Source organism: Zonotrichia albicollis, chromosome 4, assembly GCF_047830755.1.
Source record: "Zonotrichia albicollis isolate bZonAlb1 chromosome 4, bZonAlb1.hap1, whole genome shotgun sequence".
Lineage (NCBI taxonomy): Eukaryota > Metazoa > Chordata > Aves > Passeriformes > Passerellidae > Zonotrichia > Zonotrichia albicollis.
In genome coordinates this window covers 13,059,825-13,087,405 of record NC_133822.1, presented here as the reverse complement: position 1 = coordinate 13,087,405, position 27,581 = coordinate 13,059,825, and the positions used below count along the sequence as shown (strand labels likewise).

At 37.2% G+C, this 27,581-nt stretch overlaps 1 protein-coding gene across 2 annotated transcripts in view; it reads left to right on the top strand.

The window, feature by feature from the left end:
* Positions 1-27,581, top strand: part of PTPN12 (protein tyrosine phosphatase non-receptor type 12) — a 69,367-nt gene that overhangs the window by 15,382 nt on the left and 26,404 nt on the right. For both annotated transcript variants that reach the window (XM_074538824.1, XM_005482636.4), the window contains exons 2-8: positions 16,412-16,520; positions 19,573-19,649; positions 20,686-20,781; positions 21,812-21,850; positions 22,570-22,641; positions 24,004-24,063; positions 26,543-26,685. In XM_074538824.1, coding sequence (XP_074394925.1) covers positions 16,412-16,520; positions 19,573-19,649; positions 20,686-20,781; positions 21,812-21,850; positions 22,570-22,641; positions 24,004-24,063; positions 26,543-26,685 — 596 coding nt within the window. The remainder of the gene's footprint in view (positions 1-16,411; positions 16,521-19,572; positions 19,650-20,685; positions 20,782-21,811; positions 21,851-22,569; positions 22,642-24,003; positions 24,064-26,542; positions 26,686-27,581) is intronic.

The window sequence follows — 27,581 nt, the reverse complement described above, 5'->3', positions numbered from 1 at the left end:
GCCAAGAAAAGAGCAACTTTCCTGTTCCTAGATGGGCAAGTGTGGGCTGGAGCCAGTGTCCCTAGCAAGTTCCTGTATAGACAGCATTTGCTCTGAGATGAGGAAGGAATGACAATAAAGGAGATTAATCTTATTTCCTAAACCACTAAAGTGACAGAATTGGAGTAAAAAGCTAAGAGGTAAAATATTGCTAAAACTTGATGCAACAGTTAGAGAAAATCTCAATATATAATTAGCTGTTGTCATTGATATTAGTTATTGCCTCTGGTGCAGAAAGCCAAACCAGCTGACCTGTGTCTGTTGGGTGGGAGTGAAACCCTGGCCTTGTGTTAGTTCATTGTACCAGAAGCTGAACAGACTTGCATTAATGAAGCATAGCTCATACCAAACTTAAAGAATCCCAAAGTTATAAAGAAAAAACCACTCTGTCCTTATCTTACAATCATGTAGACCATCAAAACCTGTCTTTCCTGTATTCCATTTGTCAGCTTCTGCAATATAGGATGGAAGGAAGCAGATAAATAGCGGTTTATGCATCTGTGGTTTTAGCTAGAGGGAAACTTCTTTAAAATCTGAAGTATGCCTTAGAATTGTATCCAAGGTGGTAACTTGCTATTTTCTACAAGGTAGAGAAGCCTAGAATCTAATTTAGCTGCTTTTTCCTTTTTTTGAGGATTTCTTAAAATAAGAAACCTGTGGTTTCCATTCAGTCTCACTAACCCTTTAGCTTTTGTAATTTACAGGGTTTGGGTGGTAGCTAAACATTTAGGTACATATTTAATAATAATGAAATCAGAATCAATAAACCATGAAAGAAGTATTGCTTTGTAAAAGCTACTTGTGCTGAGGTGTTGGACTTGTTACGTGAACAAGTAAATTAGTTTAATATATTGAATATTAATAGTTGTGGTTGTTTGGTACAATTGAATAATATGAATGGGATTGTCTTATGCTGCCTGGAAAGGATCTCAAAATGTTCTAAACATTTTGAGTTTTTTGGGGGAGCGGTGTGAGGTGTCTGGGGTTTATTTAGTGCCGTTGGAATTAGGATCTGCTACACATGGTACAATAGATATATTCATAATTAGGAAAGAAGATGAGTAGATAAATCCACAGCTGTGTGTGACCAACCAATAGTGTTAGCAAGGTGGATGAAGACATGATCTAAATAAGGCTTACAGGAAGTGCTGAAGGGTTGGAATTTGGCCAGGATGTTCCCCTGGTTGCCTTTTTTTGCTGTTCTCAAGTACTACTTGTTCATTAAGATTATCAAAACAACTATCTTGGAAAGAGATGGACTAGCAAGAACAGTGTTATTGTAGGGCATACATGCACATGGGAAATAAAAGCTGGAGTTATTTCTGTATTGAGGGCAATTTTCTTGAGATTTCTTTTGATTTGCAGCATAAGAGCAAAAGGGTAAAATTGTCCTAGACTTCATGGGCAAATAGAATCTGAGTAGAAGACAGACAGTCCCTTAAAAATAACTTGGTTATAAAAAAATGAACAGTTCAAGTGATCATAACTGTAGTTGTGGTGGTTGAGAGAAAATAATAACATTAATTGGATTGCTTTTTCAATCCTTTCCAGGGAGTGCAATGCACTATGGTGTACATAGTGCAATAGGTATATTAGTAATGAGGGGGGAAAATGAGATAAATTGTAGGATCATGTGATACTTTTCAGGTTCTTCAGAGTATTCAAACAATGTAATGTGTCAAATCAAATATGCACCTAGTCTAATACTTTATTGTGACTGTAGGATACTGTGAGAATGCCAGGAATGAAATGGAGCCATCCTGCTAGTCTTTCTCAATGGCAGGTTGTGAGTAGAAGCTCAGGCTGTGTCCATGGTAGCAGCAGGTTGATGAGCACAGGACACAGAGCCCAGCCCTGGTCAGGACAGTGGCAGGTACTGATACCTGGCAGGTTTCAGCAGGCCCTGGATTGCTTGCAAGTGTTTCACTTTTTTGGTTCTGTATAATTTCCTTTCATTCAACTTCCCCCATTTTCTTTTTTTTTTTTTTTCCTCTAAGAGAAAAAGTTGTGGTGAATTTTTTTTAGCCTTTTCCTGTCTGGCAAGCATTACAGATGTAAGTGTGCAGTAACTCTAAGTGGTTCTTCAGCACGTGTCTTTAGCCAGGTCCTGTGCTTGTTCAGATTGGCTTCAAGGTGTTTTTCTTGCTGGGGGATTAAAAGATTGTCTGGCAAACTGATCCAGTATCTTCAAAAAAAAAAGAAATCTGTACTTCATAACCCTCTGAAATACTTAATTTCTTTTTTTTTTTTTTTCAACTTCATAGCCTTCCCAGTCTCCTCCACAAGAATCAAGAGGTTTCTTGTGTGTGCTACCACTACAGTGATAATTCCCTTGTATAGGTTTCTTACAATCCTGGGTGCATTAAAATATAATATAAAAGCATGGCTTGTTTTCTCTCACCTTCCTTGTTGTCTGTCTCCTTTTGTAATGCAAGATGCTGCTTCCCCTCTGCCAAACCCCTGCCCATCAGCCCAACAGAATTTGTGGAGGTGTCATTGGTTTACAAATATGGTCCTGCAGTCAAGTTCAAAATTCCTTTTATATCAGTATTCTCCTTTTAGACTTAAATTTAGACACTGTAGAAGAGGTCAGGCAGCTGGATTAGATGATAATTTTAGGTCTCTTCCAACTGAAATATTCAATTCAAAACTTAGTTTGCCTTGATATCTAGATGTAGTGCAGGTGAATAGAAAGTTCTACCCATTTCTTCTGACAGCAGTCACGTAATGTGCCTGAACTTTGACTTTGGCTCTGCCCTTTATTTAGGGTGTGGTGTTTCATGCCTATCTGAGAGGATTTCACACTATGCTGTAATAATTTACACTATTGCTTCCAAGTCTAAGCTTCTTTAAGCCTGACTTATATTTTAGTAGAGGTGGAACCCATTCTTGTGGTTTGGTTGCTTTTTTTTTTGGTCCAAAACCACTGGTTGGTGTTTTGGAGTATTTAAAGAAGCAGGAAACAGAAATAACTTTATCTTTCAGGTTTTTTAACACTCATGTTCAGCATCCTGAAAAATGTCAGTAATGTTTCACAAAAGAGTTCTTAGTCATGAGGTTCTCAACTCTATTGGCTGAGCTTTGTGTCTGGTGCTATATTTGTTCTGTGTCTCTTACCCACAAGTGCTGCTGTTACTGGCTGCTCCTGCTGTGGCCCAGGCATGCTTTATAAGAATTTCCTGCTCTACAGTTGGCCTGATAACCAGGGACTGCCAGCTGCCCTCTTTCCTTTGGGATCCAAGGTTTTCCTCTGCCCAGGAGGACACTGACATCTAGTGGATGGGTTCCACTGACACAGGGCAGGAGAGCTGGCAGTGGAACCCATCCACTGACAGCTCTCCTGCTAAGCCAGCTGCTTAGTGGCTGTCTTTCTTCTAAGCTTAATTTTTCTTTCATTTAGATCCTTGAGGTTGTTAGGAAAAAGGGAAAAAAAGGCAAAGCCCAGTCAATTTTATGTAACTTCTGGAGTTTAAGGAGAGATGTCTGTGCAGTTAAAGTAGTTGTGCTTTGTTGTTGGGTTTTGGCATTTTTTGTTCCTTCAAGTCACCAGCATATGAGCCTCAGTTGTTTGTAATACAATTATTCAAGTTAGGACATTGGCAGTTGTCCTCCCAGCCTGCGAAGAACATAAGATATCTTTGGAGCACAGCAAGGGGTAGATCATAAAATCATTGAGTGGTTTGGATTGGATGGGACCTCAAAGATCATCTAATTCAATGGCCCTGCCATGGGCAGAGACATCCTGCTCAAAACCTTACCCAGCCTGGACACTTCCATGGATGGGGCACCCACAGCTTCTATGGGCAACCTGTTCCAGTGTCTCACCACCCTCACAGTAAAGCATTTCTTCCTAGCATCTTAGGAAGAAATATATATTTCTATAAGGAAGAAGAAATATATTACCTTATATCTACACCTGCTCTGTTTCAGTTTGAAGCCATTGCCCATGTGCTGTGGCTGCATGTCCTTGGAACCAGTCTCTCTCCATCTCTGCTGCTGGCTGCTCTGAGGTCTCCTTGCAGCCTTCTCTCGAGGCTGAACAACCCCAACTCTCAGCAAATGTTCCAGTTTCTCACCTCTGACACAGAAAGTGCCTCTGAGTTTTCTCCAGTTTTGTGCCTGTTCTTTCTATGCAACTTGAAGCCTGATAATTGCCTAATAGCTGCCTTGCAGCTTGTCCATGTTAGTTTAACTGGGAACCAAGTAGCAGAAGATTTAACAAAACCACAAGATTTTCCAGGAATGTTCCTAAGCAGAGAACAGTGCTTAGAAATCAAACTTATTGAAAATATTCATCAAAATGTTTGTATTTCTTTAAAGACAAAAATAGACATTTTGTTTCTGAAGTAATAAAATCCACATTTCTTTGTCAGTGAAAATAAACACTGCTTAAAGCTTGACAGCAGGAGATGTCATGCTTAAGTATTGCTGCAGATTATTGTTTGATCTCTCAAGTGTTTAAACTGTTCTGCACTAGTACTCATTAAACAGTAATGGACTGGGTTTGGGTTTGTTTACCATCTGGTAACTTTGTAAATCTGGTTACAATGAGACAATTTCAAGGAACTTAAATTAGGACTTAAAGAAAAGTCTTTCAGGCCCCTTTAATGGTACAAGGGTCATAGAAAGTATAGCCTGACATTGCTTAGGATGAGAGTGTTAGACTTAAATGTTCAGGGATTGTTTTTAAAAGGAAAATATTGCTTCCTTATCCAGAGTGAACATAATTTTTTTTTTCCTGAAAGATACTAATATTTGCTCGCATTCTTTGGTTACTTTGAAAGTATCTCCAAATTAAACCAGATTATCACAACCAAAATCATTGCCATAAAAAAGAATTCATGTTTTATATGAGTTACCAGGAAACAAATGTAAAAGCTATTAATACTTTTTGTGTGCATTTAGGCAATGCAAGCAATAGTAAATTATGAATGCTTCTGTCCTAAGAGGGAAATTTCATTAATTTCAAGTTGAATTAGTTTTACTAATTTCAGATCACAAAGAAAATCAAAAGCATAGTCCATCAAAACAGAAGAATCACACCTTTAACTAACTTGTTACGTTAATTAAGAAGAAAAACTTGTTCTTTTCTGTGTCCTGTTGTCTGTTGAGAGTTTATATTGTCTCATCTGTAGTTTGCCAGCATGCTGGACTAACTACTGACTACAGGTTATCAGCAATGGTTCTGTGCCTGTTTTCCATGGTTACTTCTAAAACTCTGGAGTTGCCACTTATTTATGATATGCATTTGTGTTTCCTTCTAGGCTACAACTTTATTTGGCACTTTTGAGGTTTATTCTTTTTTCTTTTACCCTGAAAGTTGGTTCACTTGATTAATGTTATATTCCCATCTTCATCTCTTACTGTCTTCTGGTTTGTCATCAGATGTTTGTTAGTGTGCACTGCTTTGCTGGAGAGGTCATGAAGGAAAATGCCTGCTTGGTCTGGGAAGTTCTTTTGAGAAACTCTGCTTGTGAAATCCCTTCAGTCAGACGATTTTTTTAATAAATTTTTCCTTGTGAAAACAAACTAAAGAGACTAGTCTGGACTGAATTCCTGTAGAAATTCACATACTCTTCTTTTGAATTGGCACCATATCAAATATTTATTTGAGGCTCAGATTGGAACAGTTTCCTTTTCCAAGAAAGGAAGCAGAGTCACATATTCCACATAGATGAGAATTATAGATAAAGATCTTGAGGTGGGATCTGAAGGTGTTCCTGTGTGTTTCTGAAATACCTGGAAGTAAATCTGTCATCTAGAACCTGGAGGTGTTGAATAAAGTTGTTTGTGGATCAGATAAAAACCCTGTGCTATTGTTTACCAAACAAACTATCGACTTGTACATTCTGGATTGTAAATATTAATCTTTTCAAAGCAATGGCAGCTGAGGTTTATTTTAAATTTATCAGCAGCTTGACTGACAAGGCCCTTGTCTGAACCAGATTCAATCTACCAGTTGACTTGAGGAACTTTCTGTTTGTTGAAATTGGGCAGGAAGGATTGCATTTTGCACATTAGCTGTGTAGCAAATTAAAGTTGTGGAATACTTAAAAACCTTTAGGTGATTGAGCCTATACTTCATATGAGGTAATTTTTTCCTTGCTCTTCAAAATATAAAAATTACAGAAATGATTGCATTATAAATGTAAAAAAGGCATCTTACAAACTATTTGGAAAATTATTTGGAAAATTCGGAAAATTTGAACTGAGTTTTTGATGTACAGAATAAAAAAAATATATAAAGGCTTTATTGTAGAAGTATAAGGAGTATAGTGGTATGGGTTTTCAACACTGGTTTTAAGAGGATGTACAATGAATGTCTTTTACTTGATTCTTTAGGTACAAACTTTTGTGAGTCTTCAGAACTAAAAATTTCCTCAAAAATCTTAATGATTTTTAAAGTTAAACTTCAAACTGTTTGATTAAAAGATCACTTTGATTTGCTTTCTGGTAACTTCCCTGAGGTATTCTTGTGTTTGTATCTTGTCAAGATCCAGGCCTGCCACAGAGAAAACTGTTTCCTTTTGGATTGGCATGGCCTGGGAGTACCTGGGTTAAGGTTGCCATGGAATTCAAAGTGTTAATGGTATGTCAAACAATAAATGGTTGTGTTGGAGAAGCACAGCCTTTTCCTTTTCTTGAAGTGCTTACTGAACAAAATATGAGGCAAGTAAGAAACATTCTCCTTGACTTGTAACACTATATGAATACCACAATATGTACTCTTAATGGTAATACTGTGCAAATACCTGTGGGTTTTTTGGTAGGAGACAATTGCATACAATATAACATGAGTGAAAAAGATTTAAGGAGCTTTCCTTGAATTCAGCAGAAACAAATTAAATGGCAAAGTTCCTATTGTTCAAGCATTTGAACATTTAGCAGTTCTACTTAATGTTCAGCCATTAAAACAAGAACTTTATGGAGAGAAATAATCTAAAGTCATGCATGGAAATAACTGGTTGTATGAATTTATTGTTTCTGTGTTAGCCTTTACTGCTTTGGTTTCATTTCAGTAGTTGCTTTATAGCTCTTTGTGCCAGAATTATGAGAATTTTGTTGGCCATTGGATTCCCTCTGCTGTCTGTTTTGGAAACCAGAATTATGCTTGGAAGGTGTGTGCTTCTGAATTGTTGGGGACAAATTTGTTAGGCAAAAAATGACAGATACTGCAAATGTAAATTTGCAGTGATTACAACACAAAATTACTTTGTCTCTCTGTAAATATTGTGCTGGTAATTAGCTGGGGTTATTACAGTTGGAATCTTAGTACAAGTTTGTGACTTTAATGAGGCTGCTTCTTTCTAGCTCTTAAAATGCTGTTGAACTCTATCATAAATGGCCTCTTTATGACTAGCGCATTCCTTGGCTTCCAAACACAGCCTCAAAGAACGGGTGAAAATAGTTGTAAACGTGTTTTCTCCAGATAGTAAAAATGTATTTTCTGTTTGATGTCTTATCTTCTTTTTCACAATCCCTTATATATTCTCTGTGTATGAGTTGCTGCATTAGAAGTAGTGATTCAGTATTTGTCAAAATTTTTCTTATTTTTATTTAATATTTATTAAATAGTGGCGGTTTTATTTGCCAATCATGAACTGGCATAACTCTCAGTATTATCAGTATCCTAGTCTTATCTGCAGAATAGTGGGGGTCCTAAATTGCTCAAAGTCTCTAAAAATACTATGTTTCTATACAAGGTTCAAGCTTGCTTCAAAAAAAATAGTTAAGACTTGTGATGAAAGACAAAATTGGCATATTTTTTATTTGAATTGTATATTAAACACTCAACATGTGCCATTGAATAGCAATTCAGCTGTTTGCCAAGGGATGTCACTGAAAGGAGCAGCTCCTCTGAGCTCTAGAGATGTTTCAGTAAGGTAATTTGGGCTCAGAACTAGATTGCAGTTACAGTGTTTCTTGAGTGCACAAACAGCTCTGCTTTTTACCCAGAGCAGTTCTTAGGCTCCAGCTTTTCAGCTTAAAATCATTCTCAGTGGAAGTCTTGCAGGGTAGGATCTGTGTTTCAGATAAATTTGCAAGACATGGCTGTTAGAACTCTTTAGGGAAGGCAGGACATAACTGCTATGGCAGACCTTTTTTGAGGGAGTGTGTGTGTGTGCAGATTTATTAAAAGCTTAAATAAGGTTTTTATAAGGCTCTAAGACTATTCTCCTGTGCCTTTATTTATGGCAGCTTTGGTAGTGGGGGACTAGCAGGTAGGAAATTCTAGTTTACTTCTGTTGGAGTGAAAGCTCAGTGTTTCCTGTTTCAGTCATAGTGCTTTTTTTTTTTTTCCACCTTGTATGAATTGCTTGGAAAACAAACACTGACCTCAAGGAAATGTGTTCCAAGGCGTGGGAAAAGAGGAAGGGTTTTTGCATCTTGTGAAGGAAGAGGGAGGAGAATTTGGGTTGGTTCCCCCCCTTTTCTTTAGTGCTGAGCAGAAACAAAAGCAAGATACATTCTGCATGGATCTTAATGCTTCATGCCACATACTGTGAAGTCACAGGCAAGGGAATGGTAAAGACTGTGGGGAGTAATAGGAAGTGATAGATGATGAAATATTTCAGGGAGAATTTATATGGTTAAAAACCCTCAATATTCTTCAAGGATAGAAGCTAGTACTTAGAGCCTCATGCTGTTTGTTGATATGAATTGTACCTCATGTGAATTTGCTGTGCAGGTTTTCCTGTGAATGCTTGTCCCAGGGTGCTTTTGGGTGTTTCAGGATGCTGTGTTGGTTGAGACACAAGCGCTGAAGCTGAAGAGCCACAAAGTTGTCACAAATAGTGACTGGTCCAGCCCCTCCTGTGACCATGAAAAATATGGCTTTTGTTCTGTTTAGTTGCCTGATTGACCTGGAATAAAACCTCTTGCCTGTGTGGTGTTTCTTTGTGGAAAAAGTCTCAACTCAACTTTAGATACTTTCTTCTAGGTTTCCAAGGGTTGGTCCCGGGACATTGTTACTTGGTATCTGTTCCTGTTACATCAGAGCTGTTGGGTTTTGAAGTAAATCTGGTGTGTGTAACAGAGAGGAGGACAAATATCTGCTTCATCTCTATTTTGGGTGAAGGACATGGTCTGTAGAAGTTTTCACTCAAATGTTGCACTCACAGTGTAGTGTCACATCCAGGATGCCAAAATTTTATTTACTTCAAAGTCAGAGTCTGGGGTAGACTGTAAAGATGGAGTGGACTTTTTGTGTGGTGACCTCTCCTGAATAACTCAGAGTGGCTCTTGAAAAGAAGTTTACCTAGACCTATAACCAGTTCTTGTCACATTAATAAAGCTTAAATGTGATACTTTTAATATGCCTGTGCTTCCAGCATGCATAAAGCCTAATACTGAAGGAATAACAGGAAAATAATCCAGTAATTTGAAAATTATTATTTTAAACAAAGGGATTCCTTATATAATAAATGGGTTTTATTTCTTTGTTTCTCAACTGCTTTGCTTCCATAGACTATTTGGGTTTATATTGTAAAGACAAAAAGTCATCTTGTCGCAAAAAAACTTGAGGCTTATTTCTGTTTTGAATTATCAACAATTGTTCTGGAGTTGCTCTAACACTTAAGAAGCCTGCTAGTTGTAGTGTGTGCTAATGTTAATCTTTTCTGGTTTTGTATCAAGGTATTTCCTAGACTTGAGTCCAAAGCAGTCAACCTTCTAATTGTGTGCTTTCATACTAATAGAAATTTTCTGGTTCTTCACTCATCATCCATAAAGAACTGTTACTGTTTCATTGTCCAGCACATTTTCACTTCTTGAAATGTGTTCACAGCAATCACTGCAATAATGTGAGTGTGCTGAGGAAACAGTATGGTTCAGAGATGGGAAGTTATAATCCCAACTCTTAATGAGTGTGCTGCAGGACTTTCTAAAATATCTCAGAACATACATTAGCAACTTGTTAGCTAAAACCAGAATATGCTTTAGTAATTTAATGTTCTGTTTTGCTCAATTATTTCCTTGCTGGTTGCCAAACCACAGATCTACTTAGTCTTCTCCAACCCTGTAAAATGGGCAGTAGGTACGTGGCTTAACTATAATGCTGAACATAAATTAACTGTGATTGATAGTACTGCTAGTTTATTTGCATGTTAATCCTAGTCTAATATAAAAATAGTTTTATATTTATTATAAAATTAATTTTATAAATTTTGTATTTATAAATATAGTTTTACATTTCATTTAGAAATGAGGGAAAGGGAAGGAGACTTTAGGCAGTCATCCCGCATTTTGATAGTGTCTGTGTAAAGCTGTCTTTATTGGTAGTGTGGGAGATGTGTCCAACTCTAACATTTTTCTTGGGGAAAATATAGGTTTGGAAAGATAGGAAATGTTGGTTTTACTCTGACAGTACCTAATTCTGGAGAGTAATTCTGCTGGTTGGAGTTTCCTACCTGATTCTGTTTTAATGTGGTACCAGAGACAGTGGCATGTGTGCCTTAACAGGCTGCTTGCAGGATTATAATTTTGCCTTCCCTGCATGATCTACCAGCATTGTCTTCATTGGCTGACACTTCTTTATGGGATAGAAATCTCCAATTAGTCTAGTAACATGAACTCACCTCTTTCCTGAGAAAATGGCAGAATTAAGATAATGTAAAATCATGAAATGTCCTGATTTGGAAGGGACTCACAAAGTTCACTGAAGTCCAACACCTGCATAGAGCACGCTATACAATCTAATACTGCAATAATGCTGTTTTCAGCTGTCTGGGTAATTTTGGAGGGATTTTTCCTCTATGTGGTTCCCACAAGCTTCCTGGAATGCAGTGGGGGTTGTTGGGCTCATCAGAGTCCTGCTATGAAATGCTGAGGACAGAGCTTCCAAGGGAGTGTAGTCACCAGGCCTGTGTGTTAATCACTTCAGCAGATTCCCTTGGAGCACCTGGAGCTCCAGGGTTAGTTGGTGCTGCCAGAAGAGAGTGCCAAGGCAGTGAAAACTCTTCCTTCTATCAGGTCAGCCTGCAGTCTCCCTCCAGGGCTTTGTTTCAGAGAGGTAGGTCCAGTGCAGACTGCTAGCCTGGTTTTTTTGCAGCCAAAGCCATCGGTGAATGTTGAGATACAGTGAAGTTTTATAAAACCAAATCATTCTCCTTTCAGTGTTTATGTTTGGCTAGTGTTTGGGAAGGCTTTTTCCCTCCCTCATGAGGGCCAGGAACTCTGGCAAACAATTACTGTTTGAAAGCTGACAGGAATCAAGGGGGAAATATTGACATGGGTCACAAGTGTATGCTATTTTACAAGTACTCCTAGACAAAGTGGTGTTCACTGTGTTCATTTATTCTTTGTTATTGCAACCTGGAGCTGCTCTCCTGAATAGTCCATTCTCCACCTGAGTTCACTGCCATCAGCTGGTGTTGGTGTTTCCTTGGTGTTTCTCACCTCACTGGTGAGAAGGTGGTACAGGAAAACTCCAGCTGGATTGGCAAAGCATTGAACTTGAAATACTTCTGGAAGCAAAGCAGTTTTAGGGAGTCAGAGCCCCATTTGAGCACTGACACCAAAGTCTGCAATGAACTCTGTTGCCAAAGGCGTTTTTTCATTCATAGGTACAGAACCTGAAACCTGAGTTATCTGACTATAGATAACCAGAAGATAGTAATTTTGAAATTTTTGTGGTCATTTAGTTCACATTGCTCCATACAGGTACATTTTTTCACTGTATAAGTACTAGGGAATGTACTCTGCCCTGGTGAGCTTTATCTAAATTATTTGAATGAGACCAGAGTTGCACATAATTCTTGTTTTTTTCTTCCCTTCCTGTTAGTAAGAAAAATGCAATGCCCACCTTATGATTGAGACAGCTGTCTTATTTAATGAAATGAGTGCATTAATTCAACATTTTAAAGTGTTTCCTAACATCTTCTTTTATGCTCTGATTTTTAAGGTAATTTTTATGGAAGCTTTTCTTTGAGTATTTCTTAATGCACTTTGGCAAATTTTGCAGAACAAAATATGTTCCTGTGTGATTGGCACGATGACAGGAGAGCACTGCCACATATGGCTGTGTGGAGCTTCCTGAGCCTGGGCCTGTGGCCTGTTGTCACATGGCAAGTGGGTGTTGTGGGACACTGCAGCACCTCAGTTCTGGCACTCTGGTATGTCTTGCTCCTCAGGAATGGTCAGAAAGGAGAGTCAGAGAACAGCTCTGTTGTATTACCACTTGTTTTGCCAATTAGAAATGTCTGACAAGGCTTGGGAGGCAGTTTGAAGACTTGAGATAACAAACTCTGGTGAAATATTTGTCTTGTTCTCCTTGAAAAGAAGCCCAGAAAGGAGTCAAAGGAACTTTTATATCTTAAATAAAGTTTATACTTTTGAAGTGAGTTCTTTAAATTTCAGTAGGCTATATAAATGCTTTCTTTAATCCACAAACAGCACTTCTATGATATTAGGCATTGTGTCTTTAAAGGCTTTCTAAAATGTTAAATAAATAAACTGACAATGAAAGTCAAAGATCTGTAATTCCTGAACTGATTGGACAAAGTTTTTCTTAATATGGTAGGATTCCACAAGTTGATCTTGAAAAGCTGGTTTGTCTTTTTGTAAAAACTGAAGTAGATTTGTAGTACAGATTGTAAAACCACTGTGGAAGTTGGAAGTATGTTTCTGAAACTTAAATTGTTTCAAAGATTCATCTCCTCACTGTCACATGTGGTGTTTGTCAGCACCCCACAAACCACTTCTGTCACACAATGAATAAGCAGAATTAAAATTGAGCTTTTCTAATGACTGGAACTAAAGGCCTTGTGAATGCAACTCTTCAAGTGCATATTTCTGGCTCATCATGCTTCTCTTTGAGCATTTTGTTTGTTCTTGAAAGGACATGCCAGTGAGGATTTCTGTGGTACCAGGACAGCAGTCCCACTGAGCAGGGGGTGTCACAGAGGCACCCAGGGCTGTCTGCAGGGACACCAGGCTGGACCTGCCATGTCCCTGCTCTTGTGTCTGCATGGAAGCATTTTGGTGCCCAGGTGTCTTCAGGGAAGCATTTGGGCAGTTGGCAGTTACCCCAAATGAGTTTTGCCTTGTACTCTAGACAGGTGTTTATTGAGAATTAGCTTGAAACTGAGCTGAGACGGATCTTGCTGCCTGTCCTGTCAGCTTAGTGTAGCCTGAACAGAATTCTTTTCTCTCCTGCCCTGTCATTACCCCCACTCTGCTACTGAGTACATTCTCCTCCTCCTGGTCACTCTGGGCTGTAACCTAGGCAGCACTGGATCCTTTGCATCCCACAGCAGGCTGTCAGCACACACTGCAATAGCCTTCTGCAGGAATTTTCTGTTGCATGTAGGGCAGAATCCTCTGCTGAGTCTGGCTCTTTTCCATTCCTCTGGTACTCTGTTCAAAGCTCAGTTTTAAAAATTCTTTCCTTACTCTTCAGTCAATTCTTCCTCTTCCACAACAAGAAATAGATATTATTCTATGTAGCAGATACTACTATAAATTGTAAAGAATGCACTTTACTCATTTTGATTGCTCTCAGGACTGTACTTAGGTATCTTCTATTACCCATGTCACAGAGCAAGTGGCAAACCTGCATTAAAAGCATGGATCCTGAAGCGTTTTAGGAACAGATGTGTGCTAAAATCAACCTGTATTTCATTTCCAGGCTTTCCTTGGAGCTGAGCTAAGCTAATCATACTTTCTGATCTGTTTAGCAAACTGCAGAGCAGGGGGGATTGAATCATGTAGGGAAGAAGGATCTGCTGGATTCTCATTGGATTGTTTTCTAGAAAATGAAAGTTGGTAGTAGTCACTCGAGCCTTTTTGGCTTACAGTTTGTCCAAATTGTGTGGGTGGAAGTGCATGCCTTTTTTCTTGTGTGCCTTTAAAATGGCCTTACCCAAGAAGGAGCATCTTCCTACTTTTTGATACCTAACCTGACTTCCTTGAGTGTGTTCTTTCTCAGGTAAAATAATTTCTGCTTGTAGTCATGGTTTTTTAGAAGTAGTTTTTCTCTAAACTTCTTTTAAGCAGAATCATGGCATTTGCCCTATAATAATCAGTAAGATGGAGGGGAAAACCCTTTAAGACTTACAACCATGTTGGAACAATGCACAATATCATATCAATGACTGTGCTTGGAAAATATCATTGTTGGTCTTTGCTTTTTTCCCCCCCCCCTCTTCATTGGAGATTCATAGCCTACTTCAAAATATTTCTCAGCCTTACAGTTCATAGCTGGTTTAGCCAAATTATGTGCTTTCATTTGGCTTTTTCTAGACTCCTGGGTGTGCTCAGTCTTAGCACAAGTGATATTTTTTGACTTAGGAAAGGTCAGTGTTATGTAGGGCAGTCTCCTACGTGCAGTGGCATTCTTTGTGTGTGCTGTGTGACAAACCAGCTTTCTCTGCCTGCTGTGTTCAGGTTATGCTGTGAATTTATTTTTAGTGTTGCAAAGATGAGCATAATCTGCCATGAGGGCTTCGGGAATTGTTTGTGTCTTTTTAAGAATTGAATCTTCCTGTACCTCACTCTCACAATACTTTGAGGTTAAATATTTAGCAGCTTGGTCACTGTGTGGTCAGACACTACCACATCTCCAGATATTTATTGTTTTGCTTCATTGGTTAATATTGCAGATTTCTTAAGAAAATTCATTTCATTCATTCAAAAAAAAAAAAAAAAGAGTTGCAGGCTATTTCTGGTGCTCTTTTTAGTGTTCAGTGATTGAATCTGTGATTAAGTCCTTGCAGAAGAGAAAAAAAATTGAAAACTGGTGCTTCTTGATTTGCCTTTTTTTTAATTTATCATTTCTTTTTGCTCTGCAAATGTCACTTTTCTGATTTATTAGATGTGTATTCAATTAAATTAATGACAGGTTTTATCCACATGTGCATAGGTAATTTAATTTTTTTTACACTATATCCATATAAATTTCATGAAAATGTTTTTCTCTCTGTAAGAGAGATGGTAAGTTTTATGTGATTTTATTCTTCAGGTTGAGGGTGGGGCTAGGACAATTTTGGACCTATATTTGACCTATATTTGACAATATGCACAATTAGTCACCTCAATTGCATAATAAATTAGGAGGAATTATTGAAGGGCTGGGTTGCGAAAACATTTTGTTAATTAAAGTGTGCAGTGAGTGTCCCAGGTGTTTTCTTCTTGAATTCTTCTAAAGCTACTGAAACTGGCTTACAGACAGATCATCTACAGGCTTCCTGCTTGTAGGTTGTTGCATAGTCAGTGACAAACAAGGTTTACATTTTTAACTGGCACAAAACCTCTCCCACTGTCCCCCTTCCCCAAAAGAACACAAATCATGAATGTTTTGAGTCTTCAAGTGTACAGTGATGAATTGAATATGAGGGAGGGAAACATGAAGAGTGTCTGTCCTTCCACCTGGGCAGAACATCCTCCCCTGGAGATGCTAAATTTGTTTGGAGCTACTGTCAGTCTTCCTTTTGGCAGTCTTATGCAGCACCACCATGTCAGTGTTGATAGAGTGGCTGGGTTTGCAACCACCAGAGTTAAATTTCTTAGTTCTTTGGTGTTCTTTTTAAATCTGGATGTCTACACAGTTTAAAATAACAAGGACTGCTGGTTCCTCTTGTATTTATTTTTTTCAATGAGAACTTTTACTCCTCAGTTTTAAGGTGGCAAAGGCCTAACTTGTTTGGAATGATAAAAGCTGTATTGTTCTTTTTATTTCCTAGGTTACTGGAAGGCAGGGACTGGTTTTTATTATTAGAGATTTTGACTCTTTCACACTTCTAGGATTTGAAATAGATGGAGGGGGAAAGCTGATATACTGTTGTGAATAGAGCAGACCTCCTGTCACTCATCTTAATTGTGAATAGCTTGTGTCTGAGAGACAGGGACCTTCTTTCTTTGAGCTTGAATCTCCACAGGAGCTGGGTGTTAGCAGTTGGCGCTGGTTAAATGTAAGATTTTGCTTTCTGTTCAGTTGTCAGTGCTGGAAGCTTGGTGCCTCAGAGCCAAGTACCAGCTGTTCCTGAGCCAGCCCGTGCTGTGCTCTTCCTCCAGGTACCCTGAGATATTTCTGGTTCTCACAGGTATTCTTAATTAAATTGTTACTCAGCAGGGCAATGTATTGTCCAAGTAAAATATGGCCATAGTTCATGCTGGTGCCCCAGTGGCTTTCCCAAAATCCCATGTCTCATGCATAGAGCTGGCATCAGCCTGGGTATGTGCTACCTGTTGATGTGCTAAAAGTACTAAAGTAAAGTACTAAACTAAAGGTGTTTAAACTTCATTGTAGTGAATATCATAAAAGGAGAGAAGAGATTTTTTTTTTTTCCAAGTGATCATTTTCGGCAATGAAACTAATCCCTTGTGATGTTTATCTTGAGGCTTGGGAATTTAACAACTAAATCTTTTATTCCAGAGGTTAAGAAGATTATCTACAAAATACAGAACAGAGAAGATCTACCCAACAGCCACTGGAGAAAAAGAAGAAAATGTTAAAAAGAACAGATACAAGGATATATTGCCATGTAAGTCTGATTTACATGTTGATAGAGGACAAAGGAATAGACTTGTTATTCTCCATGTATTTTGAATTTTACTTTTTAGTTATTACTGAAAGGCAAAATTGGAGATAATTTGCTGACAGATGTCTTTATTTTTAACTTGGAAGGCAAAGTGTTCTTGACTGAATGTTCTAATATTTTATCAGAAGAGATATCACCCAAAGATAAAGGTGTTCTGATTCTGAAGCTGTATCGAGCTGACACTTTAATTTTAGCTCAGAGTAGCTGAGAATTTTACTAGATGCTTAAATGTATGTTTTCCTTAGGACCATGTTATTCATGACAGAAAACAAACAAATGTCAGCATATACTCTAGGTGAAATTCTAAGGAAGCTTAATGAACCTGTTGTATGTAAAATAGATATTTTTTGCCTGTTTGTATCCTGCAGATGGTGTTGAAAAACTTTCAATGCTGGATTAGCTTTGGTTTCTATTTTGCTAGAGTCTAAATGAAATTCTTTTTAATGTGTGGACACAGAAAGCAAAAGTCAGAGCACAATTTAGATTTTAAACCCACCACCATGTGTATATTACAGATCCACATGAAATGACAAGACTGTTACATGGTAAATTTGTGTAGCTCCTGAGGCACAGCTCACTGTGCCTCTGGATCTGAACAGCTGGCAGTGAGATTAAAGGGCAGTCTTCTGACAAATGCCACTCCTCTTGTCCCAGAAGGTCAGCAACAGGTCCACTTTACTCTGCTTATTAGTTGGGAGGAAATGTTTAGTAGGTAGGGTGAAAAAGAGAGCAGAAGTTGTTATTGTCATCCTATTAACAGTATCCTGGCATTTTGGTAGATCGTGAACAATACAGAGAAATCGTGGTAGCAGCCAGGCTGAACTGGTGAGACAGTGGTTTTATTTCTGTGGAAATAAAAGCTGAGCCACTGGGATCTGGGAGGGAATAAAGCTCAAAGTGGAGAAATGAGTGAACTTCAAAGCTTCCCCAAAGATATTGAGGAAAACTGAAGATGTATTTTCAGTTTAAACGAATGTCTCAAACATCCAAACTCTCCAGCAATGAAGTGATGGGAGACCAGCTTGAAATGAGAAGCAGGAGAAAGGCAAAGTACCCCTGTCTATCTCTTGTAAATCCAGGAAATTATATACATTTATAACTTAATCAGAGATTAGTATTTATCAGAAATTGTTACCAGAGAGATCAGGACCTCAGCACTAACTCAACACTGGCTTCACAGCAGGATGCATGTTCCCATTACAGATTACTGAGCCATCCTAAATGGTAGCTAAATGCACCATGGTGTTCACTGGTCACCTGAGGAACCAATTAGTCATTGTGAGCTGAGCCTTTATAACAAGATGTAGCAACATTCAAGCACTTCATCTTCAGAAGCTGGGAACTGCAGTGGATTTTTTGGGGGAAATTCTGTTCCAGACCTTCAGCTCTGTAGCAGATGAGCTGTGGCACACAGAGACAGGATGGTGATGTTGACATTTGGAAACTGCTCCAGAATTTTGGATCTACTGTGCTGAGATAGGATCCCTCATTAGCCTGCTTCTTTAATTAGTCTGTTCTGCCACTTAAAAGCAGTTTTTAGTATAAAGTCCATGACACCATTTCATGCTTAGAGAATGTTCTTGCTTTTACAGTGTTTGTGTCAGTGTGTAACAGTGCAATGTGTTTTAAGGGTTTTTCTAGGCCTTTATATGAGAGTGTTGTCTTTAGATTTGTGATGCAAGTCTCCTAATTTACACTTGTGCTTTTTCAAGAAGCATTACATGGTAACAGATTTTTTTGCATGTTATGGGTATTCTGGCAGAAAAATTTCACAATTTTGCAAGCTTTTTGGGAGAGCTTTCTGTATAGAAATAATTCTTAGCATTTACTTCTTCTAGGCATGATTCCTTGTTTTATTACCAGTGATGTTTTGACAAAACAAAAAACCCAACTGTATTTTCTCTTTTGAAATATATTTGTTCTTGGTCTTTTTCTTGAATTTAGGTCTAATCAAAGGTTTAGCAGCTGTTCTGTGGTTGAGGAACTGACCCTGAGAGCAAAAAGTAACAAATTGCTTGAGCAGCTGCTGTTTCTACACTTACTTCTGTTGCCCCATTTAAATATAATTTCCTTTTTGATATGCATTTTCAACTAAAAGAACCTCTAGTATAAAGATAGTCTGAACAATTTTTATATTGTAGCTAGTAAGTGTTGTTATCAACAAGAGCTGGAAGGACTGGCAAACCTGCCAACCACCTACACCATTTTTACAATCAAGTTGTTGTATTAAATATGCAATTTTTTTAGGGCCAAAAAAAATAACAAAATGTTTCGTTTATCCTGTCAACAAATAATAAGGCTATTTTTATATTGCTGAGGATTTTGGTCTCCCAAGAGCAGCTGGTTTTATCAGAAGCTTTCTCTGAGAGAGTCAGTAATGTTTGAGGCAGGAACTTGACATGTTTCCCAAAGCCCCTAAATGAAGGAATCTGCTGCTTTCTAGTTCAGAAGTGCTCCAGCAAGGAGCCTAGCCCAGGATTTGGGGGCCAGGGGTCAGTCTGTGCCTGAGCAGTGAACCCTGGTCCTGCTTCCTCTGTGGTACCTGATGGAATCCTCCTGGGCAGAGATTTGAGAGCTGCCAGCTGCCTAACTGGGCACTGGTGTTTGTGCTTTCTGCTTTCCCTAAGTGTGTCAATTCTGACCACTGGGATCTGTTCATGCTGTGTAACTGCACTTTGCATGGCTTCTGATTAATTGTGTTTTGCCTCTTTGTGATGAATTGCTCTTGGAATTCCAGGAGGTGATACCCTGTGAGCTTGAGCATCAGAGGCACAGAGCAGGAGGAGCTGCTCTGCTTGTCACTCACTACCTGAGCCAGTTTACCCAGAAAACAAATGTATTAACTTGACTGTGTGACTCACCTTTGGAAAATGTTCTTTAATGAACTATATATATTGTATTTCATACTATATATATTATATTTACTATTCTGTATTGATTTCCATGTGTTGTAATCCTTGTTCAAAAAAATATTTTGGTCTGTTTTTTTTTTTAGTTGATCACAGCAGAGTTAAACTGACCTTAAAAACTCCTCCACAAGATTCAGATTACATCAATGCAAACTTTATTAAGGTATATGCCAGTTTAACAGTTCTATTCTTTTTAAGCTTTTTTTTCTTGTCAGTGCAGTTTTAATATTATAGTCTAACATAAGACTTTAAAGCTGTAAGGGGAGATATTATTTTATTATGACTTGAATAAATTTGCAAACATGATGTCATTTATGAGACAATGTTTCAAGCTTTGATTTTACTCCTAAGTAGAAATAATATGTAAAATAGCTAATTTTAAAGTGGTAGGCATGTGCATTGGAGATTTATGCCATAGGAAAATTCAGATGCAGTTGTTTTAACAGGTGACATTTTTAGGGACCATAAATGAGGTGTTTGACAAATTGTGTATGTTAATGTACATTTCACTCTGTTCATGGAGGAAGTGTGGCAATGAAATTAATATTCTAATATTCTTAAAGAGAAGTCAGAATTTGACTGAAAGCCTGTTACAGTTTTGTTTCAAAGTACTGATATTTTGAGCTGACTTTGTAGCTTTATTCTGATGCTGCTTCTACATAATATTTATTTTTCAGAAACAGGTAAAATCTAAATTTTCTTGCAGTAAATCTTCTGGCCTGAATGTTTAGCTTGAAAAGCTGAACATTAATGTACTGAAAATTAATATAAAATTATATTTATTAATATAAATTCTAAAATTTTGTATTTTTGACATGTACTGGAGGGAAGAACTTAAATTTGTTCAAGAGGATGCTTTTTTACAGAAAGTTTTTCAATTTTTCATCACTAAATGTTTGAGTAACAAAGAAAATGCAGACTTAAAGGGAATCTTCAGAGTTTGAACACAGTCATTTCCTGTGACAGTCTCTGCAGTGCTGTAGCTGCTGTGATCTTGGGCTCCCTTGAGATTACCAGCTAAATTCCCACTAATGGAATTAGGAGTCATGTTTTGTATTCACCCTTCCTGTTATATATATATATATATATATATTAAAAAAGGATATTCTAATTTTACACCACTATAACCCAAACCCCTTTTTAATTCAGTGCAGATAAATGTTCTTTACAAACATTAATGGTTCCTTTCTGCAATCCAGGGAGTACATGGGCCAAAAGCATATGTTGCTACCCAGGGTCCCTTAGCCAATACAGTCATAGACTTCTGGAGGATGATATGGGAATACAACGTTGCTGTAAGTAGCTGTAGAAAAATTCAGTGTTACTTTATTTCATGGCGCTGTGACTGTGTATTTTTTATTATTATTATCAAAATATTGACAGTGATTTAGATTATTTGCTTCCCAAATGTTGCCTTTTGTAGTTGAATGCAATTAATATTATTTATTCAGTTTAATAATGTAAATTTAAAGTAATAATTTTGTTGAATGAACATTAAGTCCTTCATGTTTATGAATAGGTTTTTGCTTGTTTTATCTGTAAGGTATGAGAGCTTAGAATTCTGGCTTAAGGCAGACTGACAAAATCAAATACAGAACCAGCATGTGAAACAAAAAAAAAAAACCCAAACCCCTTACCTTTCTTTTAATGCTAATTTTGGGTTAGTTATTGCTTTATATATTCTATGTGTGTTTAAACAGCTTTTGTCAGGAATTAACTTTTAAATACTTGTGGAAATTGGATAGGTTTGACAATTTTTTTTGGAGGGGTAGTTGTTTGACACTTATGTAATTGTTACTTACTGTTACTGTTACAAATAACTTACCTGTTGGTGCATTTTTATTGTGCTACTGATGCTTTCTGATATAGCTTCACCTAAGAAATTTAATTATTTGATTGATGGTCAAGGGTTTTTTGGGGGTGGGGGGGGATGTTCCTATTTTATGCATTCTGTGTTCCTTTAAGCAAATACAGCTATGTTTCTTCCAGCTGGCAAATGATTCTATACTTTTATAAATTTAGACTTTATAGTCAGACTGAATAAATAAGGTATTTGTACAGGATTGCAGTGAATTTGAATTAAGTAGCCCTGAAGTGTTGTATTACTGATGTAGGTTTTGTGAAGGATGAAACTTGGTTGCTGTTTTAGAATTAGAGGAGTGTGTGTATGCAGGAAAGAAAATATTGTTAATAATTAGTCTCTTCTGTAGTAACCACTTCAAGTGGATCAGGATCACCTGACAGAAGCAAGGGGTGAAGTGTGGGGTAAAGTTAGTTACATGATCCAAAAACATCTAACTTGGGACATCTTTTTTTTCTTTTCAGATAATTGTAATGGCCTGTCGAGAATTTGAAATGGGAAGGGTATGTGTCCTAAATACAAAAATAAATGAGCTGTGCCCATATGGGGCAATAGCTGTGAAACTTCATATGCCAAATCTGTAACTGTGATAATAATACCAGATGAAGTGAGAATGCTTATCCTTACATTTCTGTACATAGGAAATGGTTCATGAGACTGCATTTCTCTGCCCCATTTGTAGGGTTACATGATTATTTAGGTGTCATCTTAGTGGAATATGTGTTTGTGTACAGAACTGTACCAAGGGCTGTTTCTGGCTGTGTCACTGTGGAAAAAGTGTCTTGCTCCTTGTGGGATGGAGGCCAACTATGAAAATCCCAAGTCCTTCAGAATTTCCTGTCAATTCATACAGCTGCAAAAACAATTTTTTAAAAATCTCTCTTCTTTATTCTTATGACCTTAGAAGGAAATCCAGAATTGTGAATTCCCAACTTTCATGAAAACTAAGCTTTCATTGCTCCCCTCTGCATGATGCTTAGGCATATGGTACAGGCAGACATGAAGTTTGCATTCTAGTTTGCAAAGTGTCTTTTGCCTGTATTTCTGTTGGTTGTTTGAGGTCTTAGTTTTGTTTTTCTCTTGTTATCCAAAAGGAAAGCTATTTTATTATCTTAAAAGAAGTCCAGAATAAGGCATTCAGGTTGTGATTTTGTCTGCTCTGCTTCTGTTAATCATCTTTTAGTACCATGCATGAATTAAATTGGACTTTTTTATTTAACAGAAAAAATGTGAGCGTTACTGGCCTCTGTATGGAGAAGCAGCTGTAACTTTTGGACCATTTCGTGTTTCTTGTGTAAGTATAAAGCTTTATAAATTAATTTTCAAGTATTTAGTGGGTTTCTAACTTATTCAATGAAATGTATGTAGTGGGCTTTTTAGTTGTTCAGTACTAAATTTTACACAAGGACTCTCAAAGGAACATGCACATCTAAACTGTGTGGTTTTTTGAATCCTCCTTGATTGTTTTATTTTTTCAAAGATGGGAACCTGTGTTCCTTGCTCTTGTATATTTTTATGTATTATTGCTTGAATGTCTGCACCAGACTCAAAAAATCAAAATCTTGTGCAGTTGTTTTGTGTGTTATGACTTGTGTTCTGAGTGAGCTGAAAGTACCACTGGAACAGGTTATTTTTATTAAGTTAGTTAGCATGGCATGTTTTAAGGTGTTCAGAAAGAGTTTACATGCCTGCTTATTCAGCTATTAATACTACTTTGAAATAGTCTAACTAGAATTAAGTACACTTTGATTCATCTTGTCAGGGAAATACATACTTGCAAATTTTAGTCTATAAAGATTCTGAGTAACTTTTCCTAGGGTAAATCGATTCAAATTTGCTGCTTTTGCCCTGCTCCTTGAGATACTGGGGAAAGGGGTTTGTGTGTTGTAATTGCCTTAGCTACAGCAGAATCTGTTACCTGTGGGTGCTCTGGTGTGTGTGGGCTGCATAGCTTTAAAACCTGCAGTGTTCCAGTTGTTGATGGGAAATGGTAAATTCCCAGAAGATAGAAACACATTAAAACATATATTCAGTCTCCTGAATTCTCTGTGGGAAGCTGTAATGCAACGTTTTTAAAGGCATCTTCAAATTCTGATGTTATTGATACTTAAAGTACAATAATATTGTTTGATTTCTGCAGTATAAACTTTCCTTGATATTCCAAAGGAAGATTTGAAAATTCTGTGAGCTAGAAGCTAGATTTTTTTGTCCACAACCGAGATAATTAGTGATTCTTTTAGATGCACCTTAAAGGAGACATCACAGGATAGAGTGGTAAGAGGCTGAAATTTATACAGCAAAAGTGTTATAGAGGGATGGCTGTGAAAGGCAATTGTAAATTAAAAGTATGGAAAAATAAAGCAAAAGAGGTACTTAGAAATATTCTTATATGGCTTGTTGATGAGTTTGGTACAGACAATTTCAAAACTCACACTTTTACTTAAAAGTGACCCATTTTGCACATCCTGTGCAGCAAGCTGACTTGCTGGTTAATCAGTGTTTTGATTGCCCCTCTCTTGAGGAAATCATATATACAAAACCAATAAATTAAAAAAAAATCCTGAGTTTCAAGTTTGATGTTTTAGTTATGCCCTATGTGTTGCATATTGATTTTTTAATATTTTTTTCTAATTCATTATTGTTTTCTCATGTTTAGGAAGCTGAGCAAGCAAGAACAGATTATTTTATTAGAACATTATTACTTGAATTTCAAAATGTAAGTACACAGTTACTTCTGGTCTCACCTTCAATGAATGTTCAAAAGTCTCCAAAATGATACAATGTCAGGAACTCATGAAAGTATCTTCACTTTTTTAGGGGCTAATTATGGATGTAAATGATAAAGTTTGGAAGCGATGTTAAAATCTCAGTATATAAAGGAGGAATAGTGAAACTCTTTGCTTTTTTATGTTCTTGTTTACCCAAATGGCTTAAGCTTTTCTTGTAAACTTACACTGAAATGTCAAATGTCAGACTTCATTTGACTGAAAAACAGCTACCAGTAAATAAAAACTGTAGAGCCCTCCTGTAAAAACACAAAGCATGAGTCTGTTTTACAGAATACCTATAATTTTAATTGTCAATCAGCATTAATAAATGATTTATTGCAGGTTAGTCTCATTTGTGGTTATGTTTTCTTTATCAAAGCTTTGTTCCTTTTCAACAATGGATACCACAGCAGTTGTGAGAGCTGCTTAATCATGAGGGGAGTGATTTTGGGGAATAATTTTTGTCTGCAGTATTTGCTGGGAATGCATGAATTTATAAACAGTAACAGAAACTGAATAACTGGGCTGTGAGACACTTTAGATAACAGAAATTCTGTGTAGTAATTTGGGTTTGTGACATTGTTTGAAATGGTGCATTTCAAAACAGAACTGGATACCAAAAACCCCAAAGCAGAACCTTTTAATACTTTTCTTTTAATGCCCAAATATTGTATGAACCAGTTACTCCAGAGACTGTGGCTGGTGCAGATTTTGCTTGCCTGTACTACACATGCAAATGATGTTTGGCTGTTGGCTCTGGGGAGTTCTGTCCCAGTTAGAAGGCTGTGTACTGCTTAAAAACTGAGCAGAAACACAAAGTTACAGTTTGTGCTGAGCTTTTGATCTTAGCAAGGAAACAAGTTTGTTCCTGTGAGGAGCAATTTAACTGAAAGGGTTAACAAGATGTGTTGATATTTGATCTGTGCATCTGATAAAGTGGTTTTTCTTCAGATTTATGCAGCAGATTTGCTTGAGGATTCCTGTAAAATTAACTGCAGACTTTTCATCTTTCTTTGAAGTATTCTAAGCATAGCTTTGCACTGAGGAGGAAAAGTGTATTTGTGGTATAAAGTAATATCCTTTTAAGTTTGCTTTCAGGTTTTCTAGAATAATTATATGTTTTGTCACTTCTGTAGCATTTGCAGTGGATTATCATACAAACAGAAGCTATGCAAAAGGATTTAAAATTTCCATAAATCTACAAAGTTATTTTAGTTTCTAGGAGGAAAACCAGTTCGACTGAAACTTGATTATTTTCAAGAAAGAACTTTGGTTTTTTAGTGTATAAATGGCAGTAGAGAAAAAGGACTGTGAAGGTTGTTTTAAATGTTTGATTTTCATATTTAAAAAAATTATTTTTTTCCTCCTGATCATTCTGCTTATGTGAAAAATCAACAGTCTTTTTAAAAGTAATTAAGTGAATTTTTTGGTGGACCTTAATAGATAGCTGTAACTCTTCCTTTTTAGTGATGACCTTGGTTTTACATCATCACCTAGATTTTTAAATTTGTGCTTTCTTAGGCTGTGTTTTGTCTTGTTTTAGCTAGCTATGGTGTTTTCAGAGAGCTGGGAAAAGTCAACATCAAAAATAGATAAATTATGCTCAAGAGGCCTGCTATGTTTCTTCTCACATAATGAAACAGAAGGTAGTGTAGGTCTTGAAACCTGTAGGCTGTGATGAGGATCAGAACCTTGATGCTCTGCAGTGCATGACTTGGGGGGGATACTGGAACCCAGAGTGAGCACCAGCACGGGAAGGTGCAGCAGAACGAGCTGCTGCTTCTGCTGGGTGCTGCAGATGCTTTGGGTAGTGATGAAAGGGAGGATTTTCAGGGATTCAGGTAGATGAGTAACTAAGCTGTTCTAAAGCCTGCTTCTTACCTTGCCTTCAGTACTGTTCTAGCTCCTGCTACTGGAATAAAAGTGTGCCTGTTGTTGTTGCAAGTGTGATCCATATTTAGATATGGGCTCGATTATTTCTGTTGTTTTCCTTATTTCCCTCTGTGAGCCTGTGCATGTGTGCACACACTTTATTTTGTAGTGTTACAAAACAACACCTTTGCCCCCATTTTTCTTCATTAATGTAAGTTACTGAAGTACAAAGAGAAAAAGAAATATAAAAGATTCTTTCTCCACTTCCAAGTTATAGCTGTAAGGACATAGAGCCTTTTCATATGGTGCAGCACTGCTGGTCCTTTACCCAGGTAATAGAAAGGGCCTTCTGAACTGTCCCATAGGGCATCTTCTTATGCATTATCAGCACTTCAAATATGATTTCAAATTTTCTCTTCTATTTTTGGAAGTGGTATAAGCTGTAGGGTTTTTCAATCCAGTAAATGACTTGTCAGAGCAAAGGTTCATAGGACTGCTGTGGTGCAAGGTGAAATGTGTGCTGTCACTAACAGCTCTCTCCCTGCTCTCCCTTAGGAGACTCGCAGTGTTTATCAGTTTCATTATGTCAACTGGCCTGACCACGATGTCCCTTCGTCTTTTGATTCTATTCTGGACATGATCAGCTTGATGAGAGAATACCAGGAACACGAGGATGTTCCTATTTGCATACACTGCAGGTATCAAATGGATTTATCTTTTCATTTTAAGCATTTTCATTTTTTGAAGTCTAGACTTTTGTTATGGGATGCACTGGTTTTGCTTTTGAGTCCAAATTGAGTTATTTTAGTTGAAAAATTCTCATGACAAAATTTAAGTCAAAATCATACAGACTTCATTTTCTTAAAACTGATGCCACAGTGAAATTTTGCTTTTACTTTAGTTTAAGACAGAATATCAGTCAGAAAAGAATGAACATTTAAAAGGGGACCTGTTTTGAAGTTAAGACATAAATCCTTGTGAGGACAAAACAGACTTTGAAGATCACTGCAAATCAGCTTGAGAGTAAAGGCTCCATTCTCAATAGGAGAGACTACATACCACCACTAAGAGCTCTGTGTTCTAATATGATGAAAAAGGTCTTTAAGAGCAGGTTGCAGTTTCCAGTTGGGAAATCTTTCCTTCTAAACAACAGTTTCATGATTGACCTGAAATTTGGCTGCCAGAACTGTTGAGACTGAATTGCTATGAAAATATTTTGCTGCATTGAGACTTTCTGACAATTTATCTGAAAGTCTTGCCTCTTGTTTTTAATGCTTTCTAAAACAACAAAAGTTCATGTGTTATGTCAGGAAAAATTGAATTCAGATTTATAAGCCAGGACAGGTTAAATTCATGGGAGTTATTAAGTCTTTAGAGCCTAGTTATTCTCTCAGGGCTGCATTCTTTTTTTGAGTTGTCTCTCTTAAGTGAGGTCTAAAAACATAAACTGACCTAGCACTGAAATCTATTCACTTTGTCCTGTTATTTTTGAATGTCAATATAATTCTGAATGTTGATTCTTTACAGCAGTGTAATTACAATGTAATAAATATTAATGAATTATAACTCTGCATGTGTAAAACAGAGGAATTCA